Source organism: Cavia porcellus, unplaced genomic scaffold, assembly GCF_034190915.1.
Source record: "Cavia porcellus strain 051 isolate PalLab524CR breed Dunkin Hartley unplaced genomic scaffold, mCavPor4.1 scaffold_20, whole genome shotgun sequence".
Lineage (NCBI taxonomy): Eukaryota > Metazoa > Chordata > Mammalia > Rodentia > Caviidae > Cavia > Cavia porcellus.
The window spans coordinates 21512756-21536626 of NW_026947503.1; the positions used below are offsets into that span (position 1 = coordinate 21512756).

Consider the following 23871-nt stretch of genomic DNA (forward strand, 5'->3'; position numbering starts at 1 on the left):
TACAGGGGCGTGTGAGTCCCTTGTGGCAGTCACAGACTCTGGTCCCTGTTTCTTACTGCTGTGCTGTACTGCCTCACCTTGGTCTTTTCCTATGCTGAGTCTCATTCTTTAAGTTAAAGTAGTGTCTTCCCATGAAAAAGCTTCCCTGGACAAGCCACATTCACCTTTCTTGAGTTCTGTCTGTGACTCCTGCTGAAGCTCGGATCACCATGCACACAGTTGTCCCTAGGTCTGGCATGGTTGCTTGTATTTCTCACCAACCATTTCTCTTTAGATTCCCCCACACCTAGAAGAGTACCTTATAGTTAATACACATTTGTATAAATACTATTTACCTCTTTATTAGTAGTGTTACAGTGGGTTGAAGATGTCTCCCACTTGTAGAGTGCTTGCCTATCATGATTGAAGCCCTGTGTTCAATCTCCAATACTGCAAATAATAGATAGATAGATGTATTTGTAGTGTAGTACATAATATTATTTGTTGCTTGAGGGTTTTTTTGGGGGGTAAAATGAATGTGAAGTTGAATGAAGACTATTTCCAAAAACATAGTGTCAGGTCATCTGAAACTTCACTTGGTATGTGGCCACTTTCCCTTATGCCCAGTACTCATGGTTTATGTACAGTGGTCAGTATATATATATATATATTGCATGAGTAAGAATATTTGTCAGAATTCATCAAACTATACTTTATTGTTGATAAATTTTGTTTTAAAGTTGACTCAAAAATACATTTAAGAAAGCATGAAATCTTTTGAATTTATTGTTCAGTTGGTGAAGACAGATTAATGATGGATGGTACGTGTTTGTACCACTGTTCAATACCTAGTTTCGGGGTTTGTATTGTTTTCCTTGCTTCTTACTTTGCCTAAAAGGAAAATCTACCCATATTGAGTCACTGCAGCTAGAAGTAAGAAAAAGCAGAAGTAATGATCAAACTGACAGCTGACTCCCCGAGGTGCTGAATTTTGGTACCCATGCCTTTAAGATTCTTTGCGACCTCGCTTTGATTCTTAATTCATGTGATGAATCATTAATATTGAGAACAGGTGGGGAGAGAATGCAGCAATAAACACGCTCTGCTCAAAGAAAATAATCTTATGAACAACTTAGGAATAGACTTATTTAAAGAGGTACCTGCAAAACCCCAACAGGTTTTTAATTTGCCGTTCTTTGGGTAATTTAAAGGAATTCTAAGAAATACGTATGTTTTAAACATGTATATTTAATGTGTAAAAGTGAGTCTTAATAGTTAGGTGAGTTTTGTTCCTGTTTGTTTTTTAATTGAAACAAAACTTTCCACCTCTGCATCTCCTACCAGTCTTAGGGTGCCTCAAATTAGGGAAGGTCTAGTTTTTATAAATCATATAGATTCTTCAGCACTTCAAAGGAACGCTCCATATGTTTGGGAATTTTACACAGTGTCCCACTGCATTAGAGTTTTCCAGAGAGACAGAACACTAACAGACAGCATGTGGTGTGTGTGTGTGTGTGTGTGTGTGTGTGTGTGTGTATTTATGAAAAAGAAGTTATTAGGAAATCGGATGATGACATGGTGAAGGCAAACTACTGTAAGATACTACTGAATAGAGCTCAGATTAATATGGTCAAACATAAATTTTAAACATAAGCTATCTTTATGTTTTGTTGTGAGTCAGGGTCTTGCCACGTAGTTCACGGTGGTCTTGAACTCACTAGGTAGCCCAGGCTATTTTCAAACTTTCAGTGATCCTCCTGCCTCAGCCTCCTGAGTACTGGAATTCTAGGCATGCACCATCACACTTGGCTTTGTTTAGCTATTGTATAGCCTGCCATTACTATGCAAGTAAACACAAGAATTGTATCCACATTAGGAGGAACTTATCACCATGTCTTTGAAAAGTTCTGTCAGGTGAGGAGTTGTCCTTAATCTGGAGCTATCATAAAGATTTCTCCATCAGTGGCTTTTATAATCAATAGATTCATATTTCTCAGTAGGAAGCTTGGAGCCTCTATGCTTTCATTAATTATTAAGAAGGAGAGGATGATTGATGTCAGCTGTTAACCTAACTGAATTAACCGGTACTTAGAAATTGGGTAAAGATTTTGTGTGTGGTAGTGGTCGGGTGTTTACAGAGAAAGAGCCTGTGAGTCAGAGTGAACTGGGTGGGCCAGCATCATCCAACCGGCCTATAGTCCAGAGAGGAAAATAAAACAGGTGAATTAGTGACCCCCTCCCCTCCCCGCCAGCACACACCCTCCCCAGCTCTGAGACATGCTGCTCCTGCTGAGGATGTCAAAAGTTCAGGCCCCTGGCCTTTGGACTCCAGGACTTAACCACCAGAAGTCCACCACATTCTAGGGCCTTGCGACTTGGACTGAACAATGCTACCAAGACCCCAGGGTCTGTAGCCTGCAGCTAGCCTGTCCTGAGACTTACTAATTTCCATAATCACATGAGCCAGTTCCCCGATAATGTCTCTGTCATGTGTCCACATACGCTGCCTGCTGGTGCAGTCTCTTTGGAGAACTCTGACTAAGTAGGACAGGTGAGGATCACTGTCGTTGTTCTTTGTTCTGTTTCCTGTTGTCTGGAAACAGTCATTTTAAAAATGTTGCATCTATAAAGCTGTAATGTTGTCTCTCTGTGTAAGTTTTCTATCTCTATTCTGTACTCTTGAGTACAGAGTAACTGCGGAAATATTTTGTGTGCTCTAGTTTAATCCCCAAACGCAGGTAAGGTAACTGTAGTTAGAATAGTAAGCTGACTGGGATAGATGTCTCAAGAGTAATATACTGAATTTTAAAAATAAGGAAAGGACTAATTGGAAGTGATACAAATTTGAAGTCTGTAAACAAGGCCTGTTTTTGTAAATGTACTTTCATTGGAACTATTGAGGAAAAATTTTCAGCAGCATATTTTAGATCCAGTGTTTAGAACCTGTGAAATAAACAGACAAAAGACAAGTTATAAGAGAAAATGTTTACTTAGGTATGCAGCAAATACTGGGTAATGAGTAAATCAAAGGATTGGCTAGAACTGGGAAATTATATAACTAGCTTAGCAGCAGGATGGAAGAGGGAAAAAGGCTGATATAATTCAGGTAGAAAATGTCACATTTTTTAGGAAGGACTATTGGCTTTGTAGGAGTACAACTGGAAGATAAGAATGCTAACAGTAATGTGTGGTTATGTGGTCCTCATATTGGTCATGAGACTCCCCTAGAGTGATGTATGGAGGGTCTCCTTGTCTTTCTTCTGGGAAAAGACCTGTTCCAAAGTAGGAATTTATGACAATCTCATTTCTCAGAAGTTTCTGTTTTTAGTCAGATAATGAGCACTCTAACAAGGCTTTGTTCCATATCTGTTGACTCTCACATACCTTTGGCTTAAGGAACTCTTTATCAAAGCTCTGAGCTCCCAGGCGGGTCCCCACAGAATGCAGTCTCTAGCTCCTTGACATTGTGTGTCGGCTTTGGCGCAGTGGAGTACAGATGCTTCTCTTACAACAAACCCATCTGAAGTTGAAAATGCACGTTCATATACTTCACCTCCTGAACAGAGTAGCTTAGTAACAATGCACAGTTGAGTAGCAATTGTTTCTCCAGGGTGCCGAGAAAACATTGAAGGAATAAATTCACTTAACATTTCAGTCCTTTCTGGAATCTGGGATTGGATAAACAATTGGAAGTGAGGAGACAGCCCTGGGGCACATAATCCCAGTTACTTGGAGGCTGAGGCAGAGTATTGAAAATTCAGAGTGCACACATGCATGCACACACACACTCAGGCACACATAATTAGGAATAGAGGGATACACATGGGTGTACATTTTACAGAAGAATATGTTTACCTGTGAAAAGTGTGTCTTGGAGGCCTTCATATCCTGCATGTGAAAAGCAGGGGCAGAGGAAGCCCACAGGGCAGAGATACCCTTGCTTTCTGGGACCTTCCTTGCAGCTGCCTTCAAGGACCTTGCCATCCCTCATGCACAACTCCTGGTCCTCAAACTCTTGGTTCCAGCAGGACTTCCTACTTGTCCCTGGCTTTGGGCTGCCTTCAGACTACTCTGAGGTACTGCTTTGAACTAATCCTGTCCTGAACCTTGTGGGTTTAGAGTTCACCTTGTTGCCTGAGTGGGGAGGTTGGTGGCTGAGGTGCTTAACTACCTAAGGAGAGTAGCAACATCCTTCCCTTCAAAGCATCCAGCTTTGCAATGTGCCTAAGTAGAAGGCAGAGAGGACCAGTTTGTAATTTTGAAGTCTGCTATCTTTTATATGTCTGACAGCCAATGAGATAGCTCTTTGTTTAATGGTTCTGGCCAGTCATTCCCTTTGTGTATTCAGATATGTGTCTGTGATCAGTGAGAGAGGATTCCAATTCTGATGCTCTGTCTTTCTTGCTTTCCTGTGGTTATCTTTCCTTCCTTCTTGAGAACAGTGTGTCTTGTTTGCCATAGTGTCTTTGCTTGGCACATGGAAGGTTCCTACCACTATGTGTTTTGTGTTAGTAAGTGCCCAGCAAGAGACTTAGAATTATTGTTTTCTGTCCCTTTGGATTTACCAGTGCACATGATTTGTGAGTAACTTCAACTCTATTCAGGATTCCAGTACACAGCGTGGTTGACTTCATTTGTTTCCCCCCCGCTCTCAAGGAGCCCAGGAGAACTCCTTTTATAGCTCTTCCTTACCTTCTGGCCATCAGAAACTTTTTCTTGACCATCACTGGGTGATAGAACAAGTGAAGACACAAAGCATTGTTATTAGTGAAGACAGCATGGTCTCCCGAATGAGCTGCACAGTGTCTTTTCAAGGGAGAGTTGGGACTGCCTTTCTGTATCCATTAACAAGGACTGTCTTACAAGATGTTGGGAGGCTGTTGATTAGATATAAAATCATTTTTATTGTTTCAGAAAATTGAAATTGTGGCTCTTTCTGTGAGTGGCAGCTTGAGTTAGTTGCACTCATTAAGCCAAATGTATAAATGAGAACGTTTGTAATGTAGGCTAGGTACCATTTAAATAATTTAGGTTTCCTCTCCTCATCTCATGTAAATACATAATATTTGTGAGATAATATTTGTAAATTATCTGTCAAGTATAAGAAGCATAGAACAAGCAGCCCAGCAGTACTATCATCATGTTGAAAATCTAGCAATGTGTCAGTATTTTTATTATTTTATTAGACCAGACTCAATTTGCTAAATGTAACCTATCTATTTAAAGGTAGTATTAGATCTAAAATACTTATCTCTTCTTCCCAGTAACATTGGGTGTTGGGTGGGTATTCAGAAACCAGTGATTATCACCATTTGCTGCAATACTGAAATACAGCTTTAACTCCAAACAATGTCTTGATTCCTATATACTTCAATTTTTGGTATGCAGCAGTACACTCCAGATGGGTCAAATGCACTCATCTTTTAGTAAGTTGCTTTAAGCAAAAGGTACCCAAGGCTTGAGGTAGCTGTGTCTCTGGCAACTGCGTCTGCTTGGTTAGTTGGGCTTTTCAGTGGCATAGGGGCCACAGCAGTGCGTTTGGCTCCACCACATATACAGACAGGCATGTCAAGGAGCTGTGGCCAAACTTTGATTGTGTGGGTGCGATGTTGGCATTGTAGCTGATCTGTTAGTTTCTTTTTGTTCAACTGCTTATATTCTCTGTATCACCTGCCTTCCTCTGTTACCTATTCTAGTCGATCTCCAGCACTATCAATATCCCTTATCTGATCTTCTTCCATTATCCAAGACATTTATCCAGTTTTCACTTTCTAGAGTGTGGCTTCATCGAATACAGTATAAGAGAATTCTAGAAGAAAATGATGTGAAGATCAGAGCTTGGGCCAGTGAAATTCTCAATTAAAATTCGTCAGTGTCCAGGCGCCCACTGCCCTGCTCCATTAAGCAATGCCTGTAGTTGTACCAAGTGAACATGTACATGGCAGCTGTGTCCTGGGAAAATTGCTCTCTGCTAGTAGAGATCCAAAAGTCAGTGACATACCTGTCACCAGGCTACTTCTATTCTTGTCACTAATTGGAGTGTTTGCTAAAATCCAATATAACTAAATAGCCTTGCCATCTGAAATACCAGGTGAAAGGGAATTATAATTGTATTGTTTAACCTCAGTTCACATATTTATATTTTTTTCAAAAATTAAGTATCTGGCTTGTTTCAGAAAGTCATACTATTTGAATATAAGAAATAAAATAATACAATGCCAAGTTTAATCTGACTTGAGATTTTTTCAACACAACTGGTAAATTTTAAAAGATTCTCATGTAAAACAACAAATAGGACCATTCAAAGTCAGACAGATGTAATCAATATCAGACTATGCCTGGTTCCTTGGAGAGGCTTGTAATTAATCCCATTGTCAAGAAATATATGAAAATTTTTGAGTGTAAGCAGAGTAAATCCATCTGGGTTATTTATCACTTTTTTTAAACCTCAGGTTCATATGTCTGGACTTCTAAAAGCAACTGGGATTGTAAAAATTCAGTGTTGGAAATTTTATCACTCATTAAATTAATGGAAGTGTTTCACCACACCCATACTTTATAAAGACGTACAAAATTATATAGTTTAAAAAGAAATTTTATTTTATAAAATTATGTTGATACCATGTAGCATCAAATACCATGATACCCAAACAACATTAACACATACATACATGCCTGTGCACACATGCACTCTTTCTCTTTGATTTACCTACATATTGTATAATTAATACTGTATGTGTAACAAGCATAGTTTATGAAACTGTGTTTGAAAATACTATCTCATAAGCCATAATTCTTGAAAATTCCTCTGGTCACTGTTTCTCATTTTGTGGTCTTTTTTCCTCTTTGATCTTAACTTTAGGTTCTCAAAAACAAAACAAAACAAAAAAACAGTGACATTTAAAAAATTACTCTAATATATTTCAGCATATACTTGGTCTAGTGCATTCTATCAAAGTATTCTTTATTTTTAAAATTTAATGAGTGTTTTGAGTATCACATCATGCTCTTAAAAAAAGGCAACAACAGACACAGATTCCTAAAGTAATTGTTAATATGTGCTTGTGTATAACACGCTTAACAAGAAACTCTGAATTTTTTCTCTCCTGCATGGACCTTGTCTCCCTTTTCTTTCTTCTCTAGTTGATTTGCATCTTTCAGCTTTATGATGAAAGATGCAAAGGATGTTTCATCATTAGCTTTGGGCCATAGCCTCATAAATTTTCTTCTCCTTACCTAACTAATCATCATGATTACTAATCATGCTCCAGAAAACAAACTGGAATGCAGTCCAAGCTGGCTTACTATAGAACAATCACTGTATAAGTCAGAAGTGCTGCTGTCAAGATGGCTCCCAGTGGCTGGAGATTGAAAATAGGCACTCTTTCCCCATTCTGTTGTTTTGTTTAGCCTGTAGTATAAGGCTTAGAACTTACTTGGATAGCATTGGAAACTATTATAATCTAATTTTAAGGAAGCTTAACACAAATTAAGTGAATGTAACTCTGAGCAGTCCTAAGTAAAACTGGGTGTTTTGTTGAGAAATGATGGTGTGGCAGGTGTTGGAGCAAAGCCATGAACACTTGCATTCCCTCCTGAGTGGGTTCAAGATGGCCGCTCCAGATAATCAGGAAGCGCCCCTGGGCAAATCACATACTCCATTGTGAATGTACCTGACCTTCATCCCCAGCTCCATCATCCCTGTGTGGCCAACGAGGAAGCAGGCTTGGACAAGTTAAGTAACATACTTTAGTATCACAATGGGTTATGACAGAGCTAGGGTTTGTTCCCCAAAGTTTTAGAGGCAAAAACCTCTGTTTTCCTCAGACTGCTAAACACCTTCCTATACTATGGTTTTATTTATAAAATAAGGTAAACAATATGGAAAGAAGGAACATTAATAATTTGGTGCTCACTGTTTGGATATTGATATCATGAAAAAACTTTGTCCCCAACAGCACTGGGAAGTGTTGTCCTCAGTGCCATTGTGAAGGCACTCTCCAAATTCATGAAATTTCAGGAATCTTAAATTTTTTTTACATTCCCCTCTAATTTTCTTGTTTCTACCATCGTGGCTCAAAGGGAACAATCCTCCCCGTGCACATTCATGTCTCCTCCATGACATTGTGGCGTGATCTCTGTCAGTGGGCCTTTAACATTAAGGATAGACCAGAACAAGATTCACCAACCAACCTTCTATGTTATTTTTTAAAAGAAAAAGTGAATTCATTATCATGGGTTGAAGCATTGTTACCAGAACCAGTCCAGCTACTCTCCAGCTGCTCTCCATCTGAAAGCCAATACTTGAGAGCTGGAAGGAAGATTGGTGGTTAGGGTTAGTTTTGTTCAAGGGCTAGCATCCCAAGGAGAGGCAAGGCTGTCTTCCCCAAAGCTCTATCTTCAGGAACTTAGGTACATGATGGGTCCTTTTTAGGGGGAAAAAAGAGGTACAGTAAGATAATGGAGGTGAAGGAGTTCTTGTCATTCAAGGGTTGTGTTTCTTTTTGGTAGCTCTTCTTTACCCAGAACACTGTAGTGGGCCTCAGCTTTCAGGGACTGGCCACTGTGGTTCTTTAGACATAGTAATTTCGTAGCACTTTATATGCTATGAAAAAAGGGATGCACAGAACTAAAGAACAAGGAGGAGCATTACATAATTCTAATTAAACCTGACTTCCGTAAATTTAGAAAAAGATTATTTAAAGGTTAATCTCTTATTTAGGTGTGGCTTCTGTTTAGTATTTAGAATGTGAGGCAGAAGAAGAGGAAGTAGCCTTGCAAAGGACAGCTGCAAAGGAGTGGCCACTATTACAGGATTTTACACTATACATTAGTGAATTTTGCTTCTGTTCCACACTAGCTTCCTCTTGCACGTCTTGCACTTGTGGTCACTGCACTGAAGGGCACAGACTATAGACTATGTGGCTTTGAGCTCCTTAGCTTTGAGCTCCTTAACTTGCCTCCCTTTGCTCCTCTCTGCCTAATCCTCTTTTCTAAAAATAATTTTTAAAAAATATTCTTTGATGCTTTGCTTTATCAGCTTCCATCCCCCGCCCCCTTTGTTTCACAGTATCTCACTGGGGATGTCTAATACATTTTAGCATCCCTTGAGATTCCATCATAGCCTGATGTCCTGCCTAAACCGGTTGAAAACCCCAGTAATAATCTCATACTTACCCAGCCTGGAGGTCCTCCCTTAGTGCTCAGTGTCCACCCCTCTGCTGAGTGGTGGGGTGTGTTAATGGGTCTCCTCCTCTTCTGACCCACAGGGTCTTTCTTTTCCTGTCTGTTTCCTTGGTCTGTCTGGCTGCTCATCTGTCCCTTGTGGATGCTACCTGATCTTTTGTACCTTTGTTGACTTTTCTTGACATCACTCCCACATTTGTGGCTTCCCAGCACCTCGAATACATATTCTAATTAGGATGCGATACATTTGTCTTCCCAGAGCTCAGCTTCTCAGTGACACCACATTCCTGTCAGGTCTTCCCTTTGACTTCTGCCCCCTTGTGTGTGTGCTCATTGTGATCCACTGCCTGACCTTGCTCGCCTAAGGCCTCTTAACCACCTTGTGTCCCCTCATCCTATTTACCTCTTGTTTATGTTCTAAATCATGATATATAATATAACACATATCAGTCTCTATCTCTGTCTGTATATCTGACCTCTTGTCTCTTCATCCTGCCAACCTGTTGTCTAACTGTCTTTTATAATACTGTAATATTTTATCTCTAGTCTCACACGTCTTTCTGATCTGTGCTGAATGGACAGGTCAACTCTCTTTGCCTTTTTTGATGTTTTCTAATTGCTGATTCCTGGGCCTAGAACTTGAGGCTGACCTTGGTTCCCAGTCTGTTAGTTGTTGGACTAAGTTTATTTCTCTTTTCCCTGTGAAGTCCACCATCCTATGGGGAAGAGGGTTTATAGTGACTTGTAGAATCTGTTGTGCATATAGGCTGAGAATTGCTTTTCTTTTACAAATGATCGGTATCAAAGACAGAAAAATAAGAACTAAAAGTATTAGAAGCTTAAAGAAGACATTTTGAGGGGATACTGAGCTGTATCCATGACTCCAAAGAAGGCATCTTTCAGTTATTCTAGTTCTTGAAAAAATCCCTCTAGCCAATGTCACTGCTGGAATAGAGAAATAATTCTATAATTACTAACATCCTTTTCATTCACACTGATTTCTTAACATGAAAATAATCTGTCCTCTGATTTTATATATCTGACTCCTGTCTTAATCCAGATTTTCATGAAGACATTCATAATTCCTCTACCTCTTTGCAACACTTTGTAGCCATTAAAATTGTTTTAAGTACTTAGATTTTCTACCTCTAGTCTGGGACAGCGTATAGGCAGAGATAAAGTCTTAAGTAACAAAGGGCAAATACAAATACCTAATGTTTTATAGAAGATGCATGATAGATGCTCAAATATTTCTTGAATTAGTGGATAGATAAGTAGGTGACTCTATTAGTGAAGATTTTCTCACTATATTTTACTTTTAGTAGCTTAGGTGCTGAAATATTTAAAAATATATTGCTCTTTTGTCACTTGCAATCAGTGATTTTTTTGGGCCTATAAATTGATTTGGTTTTTTTCTACATTTTAAAAATTTTGATTTTCACTAATTGTGATCATGGGAGGAACTTTTTTAATTTCACAAAGGAAATTAGAAATATAAAAGGAGGTTTTTGGTCCTGGTATGCGCAGGGTTCTGGAGTAACAGTGATTGTTTCTCAATAGTGGTATAACAGTTCTTTTCGGAATCATTTTGGCCCCATCCAGAGACATATATTTTCGCTTCAATAGGAACAGAGCTGGAAAGCTTTTGTTTTACATTTGTCTGAGTAGGGAAAATCTCATTTAAGGTCTCTTTTTCACTTTTGATGTGAGGAAGCCTAACATATTCACATATTCATGTATTTTAGTTTTTGTTTTTTCTTCATGATGAGGAAAACCTGCAAGTCTTCTCTTCTTTCATTATATAATATTCATTATAATCAGGGAATGAAAAGTATTTACTTTTAGGGAGAGTATGCAGATCAAATGGTAGAGTACTTCTCTAGAGTATGTGAGACCATAGGCTGGGTTCCAGTACTGACAACAGCAATAACAAATATTTCAGCAGTCAGGTTTCTTGGTACAAGCCTAAATAGTAATGAAATTAAAGGAACTGACTAGAAAACATCAGTGACACCTCTGTGGTTAGTGAGCCTTTGTGATGTTCACTCCCTTTTGGTTCGTTGCTGTGCTGTTTTTTGTTGTTTTATGTTCTGTTTTTGTCTCTTTTAAAACCAAGTGATCAGCAACCAATAGAGATTTAGTGGAAAAGATGAAAAGATGACTTTGTGTGCTTCTGCTTGAGGTATCATTTTAATTGCCTAACCCTTGTACAATGAATAAGCCAGTTAAACAGGAAACTCCTAGGTGTTTGAAGCTGCCTGAATTTGGGAAATAATAGAGGGAAGTAGAGGCAAGAAAAAGTCAGATGATCCATGGAAAGAGAGTTACTTCTAGGGAATGCCACAAACTTAACTCAAGTGAGAGCGTTTCTTCACTGTGTTTTAGGATATCCACAGTCCATTGAAAGGCACAGAATGAAACAAGACTCCCTCTTTAAGAAATAGGACGTTGTCTACAGCTGTTGGCGGTATTCATTTCTTTAGAAATTAGTGAAGTGGTTTTTCATGTGGCCTGAAAAGTTTCTTTATCTTCCACTGGTCATTACAGAAATCTTTGTTTCACCAGTGGGAAACTGTTTATGACACAGGCTGGACTTTGGAGCTATGATGTAAATCTTTTAAGTATATTGGCATTCCTACTTCTTTGAATTAATTACTTTTTTGTGTTATTTATCTCCCTCAGAGATGAACACACCTGCTAACGCTAAATACCTGTGAACTCCATGATCCCCTCTTGACACAGAAAGAGGACATCAGAAAGACACAGAGTGGTGGCCTCTGAGAACCAGCTCCTTTCCTTTGGTCGTGGCCCTGCTCTTCCTGCTCAAGGTCCACAATGGAGACGCTCTCCCAGGACTCTTTGCTGGAATGTCAGATCTGTTTCAATTACTATAGCCCACGCCGAAGGCCCAAGTTGCTGGATTGTAAACACACCTGCTGCTCAGTGTGCCTCCAGCAGATGAGGACGAGCCAGAAGGACGTGAGGTGCCCCTGGTGTCGAGGCATCACCAAGCTGCCCCCAGGCTTCTCCGTGTCACAGCTCCCAGATGATCCCGAGGTCCTGGCTGTGATTGCCATTCCACACACTTCTGAGCACACCCCTGTTTTCATCAAACTTCCCAGCAATGGGTGCTACATGCTGCCCCTGCCCATCTCTAAGGAGCGCACACTGCTGCCTGGAGACATGGGCTGCCGCCTGCTGCCCGGGAGCCAGCAGAAGTCTGTCACAGTGGTGACCATCCCTGCTGAACAGCAGCCCCTGCAAGGTGGGGCTCCTCAGGAGGTGGTGGAGGAGGAGCCAGATAGGCGGGGCGTGGTGAAAAGCTCCACCTGGTCTGGTGTATGCACTGTCATCCTGGTGGCCTGCGTCTTGGTTTTTCTCCTTGGCATCGTGCTCCACAACATGTCTTGCATTTCTAAGCGCTTCACTGTGATATCCTGTGGCTGATGTGGGGTCCAGGGGAGGCTCTTTGGGTGCCAACTTAGGGGTTGAGTAGGTGTTGATGGTGGGATACCAGTTTAGAAGATGGGGTGACACTGACCATTTAGTGCCAAGTGCTGGCTCTGGCTTGCTACTTGATTCACCTGAAGACAGATGCCAAGGGCGGAAGGTGAGGTCTCAACAAGATACCAAGAGAATTGTTCTGAGAATAAATGGCAACAGCTTTGAAGATGATTGCATGCATCCTCATAATCATGTATTAAATGGGCTGTAATTTATGATTTTTAAAGATCATGTTATGAGATAGACATATTCTACTTAGACCTTCAACAGTACGTGTGCGTACAATGTGATCTCTTAAAGCGGTAGATTAAAACAAAGATGCTGTGTATAAAAGTACAATTAAACCGCAAATTCATATGAAAATTAAGTGAAGACATACAGTACTGGTGTCTTTGCTTTTTGTTTTTTTTTTTAATGAAATCCAGTCTTCATTTAGTTGCTAAGGCTTTATATACATTTTGAATGGCATCCAAATCAGAGTAAGTGAAACAGACTGTTGTTTTTCCAGAGAAAATATATGAACAAATGTCTCCAGTGTGTTGTGTTTTGTCGTGTACTTTTCCTTTTTCCTCACTTGTGATTAGAGCTCGCTACATGTTTATTAAATGGAAAGCCCAACAGGAGAGCAATAAATCGAGAAATAATGACAAATGCCTGATCCCACAGGAAACCTGTATGCCAATTTTTCTCAAGCCATCTCACGAAATAAGAATTTAAAATGTAAATATTGTGTATTTGTGTATCTCTGTGTTTGTGTGTGTAATTTGATTTACCTCAGGATTTTGAGTCTGTTCAGAGAATCACCAGAGTAAGACTTCGTGCGTGCAAATGAGTCACAGGGGTTACCTCGTGGGCACCCGTTCTCCCCGTGAGGCGTTTTTCTTCTCTGTCACCTCCAGCATTCACTCCTCTGCTTTGCACTAAGTTTTGTATTTTGTGAGACATCAATGAACACAAAAGAAGAGCTTGTCTTTTCTCTCAGTTTGGGTGTTGTCAAAGTCATGAGTGTTGTTAACCAGTGGCAAACCCAGACAGGCATTTTAATAGGCAATCTGCAGTTGTTTTTCAAAGACATGGTTCCAAGAGAGTTAAATGTTTTGAGTTTTGAGTTCTGTTGGTATAAAATGACATCTTCTGTATTTCAAAATATGTTTTTATTAAGAAAAGTGACACGGTATCCTAACAACACATATTCCAACCTAAGTGGACCAGTTCCTCAGGAATGCTCAACTATCCTTAAATGTGTGATGGTATAGTAATGCTCTTCAAGAAAGACATGCTAGCATTAAATGGTAAATTCTTAACGCTAGGTGTATATGCATTCAGAAGTAGCTGGTGAGCTTTATAGTTTATTCTAGTTAATAGTTTTGTGGAATTCAGGAAATAAGTACATGTCAAGTACTCCACTCAAATAAATATATGTTAGATTTCATTGAATCCCTGAAAACAGTGGCAGAAGTGGTGGTGTTTGGGATGAATAAAGGAAAGATAAGTAGTGACTCGTTCCAAAAAGCAAGATTAGAAAATAGCCCCATAAGATTGAGACAGCCTAATTTACTTGTATGCTATTACCTCTAAACAGTGCAAAAATATGCATACTAAAGTGATGGAATTAATGTGAAATAACACAAACAATTAGGATACAAAGCTAACACTTAATTTACATTGGAATTCAATTTAAATTATGAACTCTGATATTTCAAATCTTTCAAATTTGCCCTAAGACCTTTAGAAAATGTATTTGAAAGCTCAAACTAGGAATTAGGTTAAAGTACAATTTTATTGTGTAATCTATTGGGCATTATACAACAAATAATCTAGGATTTATTTGGTATTAATAATTTAGGTATATTAGCTGAATACTATCCTCTATTACATAACATAATATACTGTTGGGTTAGTGTCAGTTTTTCAACTCCCAGGCTGCTGCATGGATGTCTGACCTAATTTCTGTGTCTCTTGGAGGAAAGAAAAAAAACATATAGAGAAATGTTGCATTAAGAATGCTGCATTTCAGACAGACTTTACCTTTGCAGTTTTCATTCATACCATATTCAAATTAATTTTGTGAACGATAGCTGCATACATTTATGTACAGTATGAAATGACCAACCCTGTAGTATAGTTTGTGATTGAAGTCTGCTTGTTTAGTATGTTGTATATAGACACTAATGTGTGTGGTGATACAGCATCCTGTGTTTCTTAATGCAAAGCTGTAGAGTAAAAATGTCCACTGAACTTTTACTTAAAAACAATCCTGTGCTAGAGCTGCCATTCAGCAGTGCAAATTAATCGGCTCTCTGGTAGATTCCTGACCTTACAGTAACTTAACAATAATAACCCAAATCAGAATGTGCAAGTCTTACTGATATAAGAAGCATTATTTAAATTGTTTAAATGGATTCTACTTCCTTGTCCAGATGTGCATTTTCATGCTGTGTGTGTGTTTGTGTATGGTGGGGGAAGAAGGGAGGGAGAGAAGGAGGGAGCTGTTTCAACCTGCCAGATAGAATTTTTTTTATATGCTTAATGATGTTTTGATGTTACTTGGCATTCCATTGCTCTGGTCTCTTCTGGCATGTATCCACAACACTAACAACCTATCTATCCCATGTGACAAAAGTGCAGAGACACAAATGGCTAGAATTTACAGTTGAATATGTGTGAAAAGTCTCAGCTGAAAAGTACAAGATGTCAGAGCTGCAGATAGCCTCTGCTGACTTCATTTTTGTGGATGAGTCCATGGAGAACAGAGAGGAGTGTGGAAATTGGTAATTAATTCTGTTGTGAAGCAGGGATAGGACTGTGCATTGATTTGCCCTCTTGTTCCTTCCTAGATCCATTGGCATCTCTGTCTGGCTAGGATTCTTTTCAAGGTTGATGACTGCCCTCTATTATGTCAACTGTCATTTTCAGGGTTGTTTTATAGGTGCATTTCTTTATTTTACTTAGCTGTATTTCTGAATAGTGAATGGAGGTTTGTTTAGGATCAGTATAGACATCAAAAGACAACTATCAAAACTTGTGAACTGAATTTTTAAAATTGAAAAACATTGGCCCACCTTCTCTCCCACAAGTTAAGAGATGACAAGTGTTATGTAAATAGTAAACTATATGAAGCATGAATTTTCCTCCTTATTAATGATCTTGACATAAACAAGAGAATGTTTAATAAGTAGAGCCCCATGTGCCCTTTAAAAGCACTGTCTTTGGAAAAATTTTGTGTAATAACCTGGGGCTATAGCTTGTAATGAATAACAAATTGGTTCTGGGTTCCAATTATACTTAATGATCAGAAAGCTCTAAGATATTTTCTTTAAAAATTTAAGTTTATTCTTGTGCATGACTTGCAGAGTGTGTATCCCTTAGAAGTTTCCCTGTTTGCTGATGCAGCTTTTGGGATTTTTAGATCAGTGTTGTTCAATAGAACTTTCTGGAATGATGAACATATTCTATAACTTATGCTGTCCAATATTGTAGTCACACACCACAGGGCCTCTTTGAGAATTAAAGTGGGGACAATATGGTTGATGAGCTGGTGTCTAAAATTTATTTAAGTAATTTGAATATCCCATATGGCTATTGGCTACCATTTTGGTTACTGGCCACGGTGTTTATAATGTAACAGTGAGGCTAAGGAGAGAGTTTGTGGGCTAATAGCATGCAGCTGGCAGAAAGAAAAATTTCTTTCTGGGCTTGAGAAGTATGTGATCTAGTAGTACAGTAAACATTTCTAGATTGCCCTTTGGGGTTATTGATACTTTGGACGAAGGAATAATTAATGAAACTTAAACACTGTTTTAGTAAGCCCCTTTCCGGGGACCATTAGCTGCATGTGAATCTGTTGTCCAAAAATAGTTAGACAGTAGCTGTACAATGTTTGACTTGCAAGCTGTGCATGATCTGTTTTGTGAAATTGTGTTTAGGGTCTTCTGGTCAAAAAGTACTTGTTACTGGGAAAAAAGAAGTCAATGAAAACCTTCACTTCCAGTGTTTTACCTAAGCTTCATCACTGCAATAGGTGTGAAATCTAAGAGCAAGCATGTTTCCTGGTATTCAGAGTGTTATTGTGTGCCCTTGAAGTCTGCTATTGTCATTGTATTTGGTGTGGGCATATTGGGCATCACTTTTTAGATGCTAGACTAAAATGCAGGTACTACTTTGAGTGGGATTCAGCATTTTTTAGTATCTCCCTTTAATTTTAGTTATCACTGAAATATTTGAAGCACAAAGCACTTTAAAACTTTTTTTTACAGTGAGAAAACATTGCCCAATGGAATTTAAAGAATGGAAGGTTATTAAAGCTATTGGAACTGCTTTTTAAATGAGTAAAGGGAAGAAGAAAATTCAGCTTGAGATATATTTTCATATCACACTATTACTGTCTTCTGGTATTTATTCCACTGTAACTTTTGATTTAGAGATTTCTCATTTCTTGATTTAAAAATCTGTACTGTGTCAAAATTGGTTTTCATTATTTCCCAAATATAATGTAAATCAAATGCATTTGCTATATCATAGCAGAATTAATTTTTTAAAAAAACTTGTTAGGCATGACTGTTCTTTTTAATATGTCTTTAAGATTTTACTTAAAAATTTTTTTTGAAATGGTAGCATTTCTGTAGACCCAATTAAAAACCCAAAGGTTATTTGCATGAAAGGAATGATAGGCAAAAGACTGCAATTCTGCCTTCCCATAGAAAAATGATGCTGCCAACCAGGCCACCATTAATAAGGATGCTGGTCAGTTGATTTGTTATCCTTGACCTAAAAAGAGAAGCTGTTCCTTGACATTTCCATCATTCTTGGTAAAACATCACCCCCAATGTAATCCTTACCCATACAGAAACTAGAGAAGAAAGAGGTTGCCAAAATAATTCAGTGACTGTTTTAGAAATAACAGTCTATTTCAGAAGTAATGATGATCAGATGGTAGATTTTGCTCAATATGAAGTACTTCTCAAAAATAAGTGGAGATTGAGTTAATTGATTTTTCTGATGCAGTTGGCTTACACACACAAACACACACATGTAATTTTGCTATAGTTGAAGTTTAAGTAAGAAATATTAGTTTTATGTCTCCCAGTTTGCAGGTTATATAATGTTGGGTTTAGGGTTAGTTTCTTAAGAATTGCTATGAGTTGCATACATTAAGTCCAAGCAACTAACTTTGGGAATGTCTATTGAACTAAACTCTTCAGACTTCTCAAATATAGGAAGAGGTGGGTTCTACTGTATGGCGCTTGTGGGAAACCCTTGATTGTTAAGAAACATAAGCAAGTGGGGCATTTAATTTCTGTCTTCTAAGTAGCTTACTTTTTGGCTCTGCTCAAGGAGTTGCGTTTAGTATGCCAGTATTCTTGAATTCCCACAACATGGTTCCCATTTTTCTACACAAGATTCCTTGCTCAGTCTGGTCAATGATCTTTTGATTTTTCTGGATTCACTGCCTGGGGTACCCCACTGTGTATATCTCATTTATCACGTAGTGGTGCTTGAGAACACACATCTTGTTAGCTAAATTTTATTCTAAGCTAATGTTTTTGATACTATTCATATCATGACATGTTTAAACGGCAATCAGTGATTACAGCAAAGTATTAAGGGGCATCCTGAGATCTGCAACAGAGTGTATTTTCTTTGTTTTTGCAGAGGTATTCCCTTCTAACTGTCCTGTTCTTTCAGAACACTGTTTAAATTCATAATCAAAGGATATAGGGCTAGTAGCTCATCGGGAAATCTTGTATAATCTTCCTGAGGTGGGAATTATTGTTTTTTTTTTTTTAAATTGGTTCATTCTAATAAGAGTTTTCCAAAGGTATGGTCAGTTTCTATGTTGACATTTGCTTTGAGAATTCAGAACTAGGTGGTTGGATATGATGGTGGGAAGGGAGCGTGAGAGGAGAGAGACATTGCAAAGGAAGAACAAGTTGATGTATCTGTAGACAGTGAAAGCACACATTAGCTGTTATCTTACACTGCTTCTGGCTGGGGGACAACCCAGCTACTAAGCAAACCTCTTTGGGAGAGATAATGACAAAGCCAGCAGTCTATATTGATGGATAGGCAGAGAAAATAATGAAGGAAAATCGGTAATGGGGTTATAGCTGCAAAACAAGCCATATACATTGAGAGTCATGGCAGAAGCCAGCTGAACAACATAGCACAGGGGAGCTGGGATAACTTAGTGAAGCACAACTTGCCTTTTGAACATAGACATCAGATTCAGGTCAAAATTCTTAAAACATACAGGGAGTGTGCCCAGCTAATGAGTGGATTTCAGGAGGCCCATTTTCCTCGTTATTCTCAACTGTACTCTTGAGTTGGGTTTTCAGCACTCTAGAACTTCAAAGCCTGCTCTAGCTGGAGTTGATGGTTGATGCAGTACAAACTCTGGCATCTGAACTGTGGAATGCACTGCCTAATTCTCTGAGTCTATCTTGAGTACCATAGTCTGTTGGGAAATCAACTGAATATTTTGGTTTACATACTGGTCATTGTTATGAATTGTATTAATTTATTCCACTGTTTGTGTTTGTGTTTCTGGAGGCTGGTTTCACCTTGGGATGGTCACAGACTCCTAACATAAGCCATGTAGCTGCTGTCTGTGGCTCATTCCATTCCTAACAGCTCCACTGGTGGATTCCCCAGCCTCCTGGATAACAAATATTCCAGACAAATGGCCAGAATTAATGCTGCTCAGAGGCTGTTCGCTCAAGTCCTTGACATGTTTCATTTATAATTATGTGGATTATTTATTTTAGGAGCTTTTCTTTTAAAGGGCCAGATCTCCCTTCAGAAAAATGAACTGCTGGGCTGTGTAGGAAATAATGTCCAAATGTTGCCAAATACTGACTTCGTAAAGGGGATATCAAGCTGCTGTTTATAAATCTGAATGTCTTAAAAGCATTCTTGCTTGCTCTCTCTGTTATAGATGGTGTCTTAGCCAGTCCTGAGTTTTTCCAATGAACCCAATTTTAATATATGTATTTTTGTATGCCAAACTGGTGTCTTGTCCTTTGTATATGTGGTAATGTTGATTTTATGACTACTGTTAAAACACATTTGCTATGATTAAAATTCAATATGGTTTCAAATAGACTCATGCATTGTTTTTCTTTTTAAATCTCCTACCCCATAAATTAAAAAAAAAAGATTGGCTGAGATTTTCATCGCCAGTTTTCTTGAAGAATTTTAATTGACTTGAATAATAAAGCAATAAGCAGCTTCCAAGCCAAGGATTTTAAGTAGAGGTGACTTTCAAGTTACTCCTGAGAAGCCAAAGAATGAATTTATAATGGATAAACCCAGGCTTGTTTATACAGCTTGGGTTCTCATGGCTTCTGATGGCTATCCCTTTATTTTCCCCTGTATAGAGGTGACGCAGCATACTTCAGGCCTGAGGAGGGCCATTGCATTGTACTTTGTACAGAACAGTTTCATGCAGCCTCTGACCTTGCCTCCTGCCTCCAGATCTACAAAGGTGTCCTTCAATGCATCTTTTCTCAGTTGGACAGAAGGTGTTCTAGAGGGCCCTTTTTGATAAAAAGCATCCGGCCTTTTGATCACTGAATCATCTTAATAAATTTCAATTCAGCTTAATAGGTGGTCTTAGCCCAGGTGTTACCAGTGATCTGATATATCTAGATAGTAGTTGTAAGCATGCTCTCATTCCATTTGGAAAAATTTTAAATAATCTATAATTTTAAAGGAGAAAGGATACTTTGATCCAGTACTCATTTTTGTGCCTAAACAAAACAAAAAGAAAGCAAAATGAAAAGCAATCTTGGTATTAGATGATTTAGGTCTTTGAAAAAGTGAAATTTGTTTCACATATTTTTCACTTTCCACAATCTCAAACTGTGGGGGAAGAGACAGGGTGGGGAGGAATACTTGTTTGAGCTTCCTGCTAAGGCTTGACTTTTGTCAGCTACAGAAGGTGACCAGAAGATCACAGAGCATTTAGGCTGAGTGAATGCCTTGGCTTTGCCAGGGCTTGGCTGCCAGACCAGAGAGGTGCTATCTTTTGTCTTAACTAGAGACTTATCTAAAAGCTTGCCTGGAACTGGGCAGGTGCTTTGTGCTTGGGGATATATGTGCACATTGGTAACCTCTTCAAATGACACAGTTGGGTGGTAGAATTTATTTGCATCAGCATACAGGGCTGGGAGGAGGAGGAGGAGGAGGCTGTGTCAGCTCCAGGCCCCTTTCCATTCTGGCGCCTCTGCAGAGGAGGAATGCACTTGTGTCCCTGAAGGTATGGGAGAGGAACATGAAAGTGCAGTGTCACCAGGTCTGGCAATGTACCTATGGCATCTTCACTTCAATCCTTTCACATACACTCCAAATATTAGGCCCATTTACTGAAACAAGTCCTGTCTATCTGGCAAACATTGTTTTTCTTAATGTTGTGGTTTCCAGTGATAATCCCTGGAAGAGAAATCCCTTTTCAATGTACTAAACAAAGTGCTAAACTGGGAAAATGGGAGATGGGGGAAAAGAACCAGTTTCAGAGTTAAGACTGAGCCTCTGCTTTTCTTTTTATAGGTTTGAAAACTTTTGCACAGTTCTGCTTGACCCAGAAAATGATACAGCTATAACTGGTTCAGCCTTTCTTCCCCAAACTCCTGCTCCTGTTTCTCATCTCTCTCTACTACTGTGCTTGGTATCTTATTATTTGTTTTTATTATTTTTATTTTAGAGAACAAGTGAATGTGTATATATATGAGTGTGTGCATGCAGGCACGTGTGTGCAAAAACGTACGTACATATACCAGGATCTTATATGCTCTTGGCACAGACTTTTTTTTTAAATTAAAAATATGAACATCTGTAGTGGTAGCAGATTAGAGAAAAGTGACTTGGCCATACAAAAGATAATTTATGTGGAATCATGAGAAAAATTAGAAGGAAAAGCCCTTCAATCCTTTATTCTTTCACTCAGAATTCCTGCTGGTTCCTAGGCACTAGAACTACAGAGTTTATCTTGATCAAGATAGAAATAGCTTCTCCCCATGTGGGTGAGAAAAAATTTTCTTCGCCCATCAGAAGGTTCAAGATAAGATGCATGTAATAAAAGATGGATTATCAAGAGAAAAGCATAATAGATTTGTGTAAACTAAATTTTAAGACACAGGAGTCCTAAGAAAAGAAGAAGAAGAAGAAAGAACAGGAGTAGGAGGAGGAGGAAGAGATCAAAAATCAAGGGAAGACACTTTTTCTGAAGAGTAGTGAGACACAGGGGGATCTGCTGGTTTTAAACTAAGGGGAACTTGGCAGGTTCTATTTGTGCAGATTCCTGTTGAAGTCCTTGTGTGACATTTCTTCCCTTCCAGAATAAGTTAGGACACCTGTCAAAAGGCATTCTCCAAACTCATGAATATTTGTAGAATGTCTATTAATGCCTGGCAGAAATAGTGGGGCAAGGGCTGGGGATTTAGCTCAGCGGCATAAGTGTCTGCCTTGTAAGCAGGCAGTCGTGAGTTCGATCCCTGGTACCGATACAAACGAAAAAGACAAAAAAAAAAAAAAAAAAAAAGAAATAGTGGGGCAAATATTGCAAGAGGGGCGGTCAGAGAGTCAGCTTCCTAGGTTTATGGCTCACTTCCAAGAAGAAAGGACCCTGGGATTGTAGATCTTTGTCAGTTTCAGAGTGGGGAGTGGGAGCAGGTCAGAGAAGCCATTCTGCTTTTGAGGTTTTCTTAACTTCTTCAGCTCTGAATATTCCACAAGGGGAAACTTTTTTTTTTTTTGGTCTTTTTCATTTTTATCAGTACCAGGGATCGAACTCACAACTGCTGCTTGCAAGGCAGGCGCTTATGCCGCTGAGCTAAATCCCCAGCCCCTAGGGGAAACATTTTGGCTTACTGTGTTCTGAGCCCCAGCACTCACAGAGACCTTTTAGTCTTGTAGCAAATGCAAGCATTAGTCAAAATAAATAATATTTAAATCCAGTGCAGAGAGACAGGGTGTTTGAGTGCTTGTACCGGGGAGAGGGAAGGCTTACTGTATTTGAGTAGGGGATAAAGTCAGAAAAAAAAAAAAAAAGTCTGGGCTTAACAAAGACTATACATTGAAACATATTCAAGGAAAATAAGAGAAAATGGAACCATGGGGTGCTGATCTTTTAAGGCTCTCTGCCAGTCATACAATGTTTTGTGCCAAAGATACTGCAATTGATATTTCAGCCTGTCTCCCCAGTCCCCAAGAATTGCCATTCTTACGGGCTGGATGTTTGTGTGTGACTACCCAAAATCCATGTGCTGAAATCCTTTGAGGAAATGATTAAAACAGAAGGCAGGGCTCTCATGTTTGAAATAATTGTCCTTATAAAACAGGTGCAAAGAAGCTGCACTGTCCTCTCCTACCACGGGAAAAGGACACAGCTGGAAGGTACCATCTGTGAACCAGGAAATGGACTTTCACCCTGCATGGCATCTGTGCACACCTTGCACTGCTCAGCTGCCATAAGGGAAATAAATAAATGTATGTGTGAAGCCAACCAGTTTATGGAATTTTGTTATAGGAAATCAGACTAAGATATCCATAAGTGGCCATTTTACAAAAATCACAGCCATGGGGTTTATTTCACAGTAGATAATTTCCCTAACACATAACTACACGTGAAACTGGCTCCAGAATGGACATTTTTGCCTCATTGCGCTCATATAACTTGTAGTTACTTTCTTCTGCCTGTGCCATGTACGGCAAAAAAGAATGTGGGAAACGTTTTGTTCTGATACTTGTGCTACTAGCTTCTGAATAAAACACATTCAGAGTCCACTGTTGCTGACATAGGCTACAGATAAATCTTTGTCTAAGTACAGTTGTAGGAAAGTACTTGCCAAGCTCTTTTGAGATAATAGATATTATATAAAAAAGCGTTTTGTGATTAAACTGGGAAAAAACTGGGCCAAACACGGTGTATTTTGGTTGCACAACTTTTCTTGGCCTTTAATACGTACATTAGTTGGATTTGGTATGTATGGAGAGACAGAAAGAGAGAGTCAAAGACAGAGACAGACAGAACTGGTTTATGAATTATCCATAATATTGTAGAGTATAGCAAGTCCAAAATCTTTACTATGGGTTTAAATCTTCAGCCATGGGGTTTATTTGAGGTTGAAGTGCACTGTAGAGGTTGGTAAGTCCAAAATCTTAAGCATAGGTCAGCAGGCTGAAGATCCAAAGAAAAAGTGATGT

At 39.0% G+C, this 23871-nt stretch overlaps 1 protein-coding gene across 7 annotated transcripts in view; it reads left to right on the forward strand.

The window, feature by feature from the left end:
- The window catches only part of Rnf152 (ring finger protein 152), a 118768-nt gene extending 98998 nt beyond the window's left edge, over positions 1-19770 (forward strand). For all 7 annotated transcript variants that reach the window (XM_063231530.1, XM_063231526.1, XM_063231527.1 and 4 more), the window contains one exon: positions 11848-19770. In XM_063231530.1, coding sequence (XP_063087600.1) covers positions 12001-12612 — 612 coding nt within the window. In that variant the 5' untranslated portion in view covers positions 11848-12000 and the 3' untranslated portion in view covers positions 12613-19770. The remainder of the gene's footprint in view (positions 1-11847) is intronic.
- The last annotated feature ends 4101 nt before the right edge of the window (positions 19771-23871 follow it).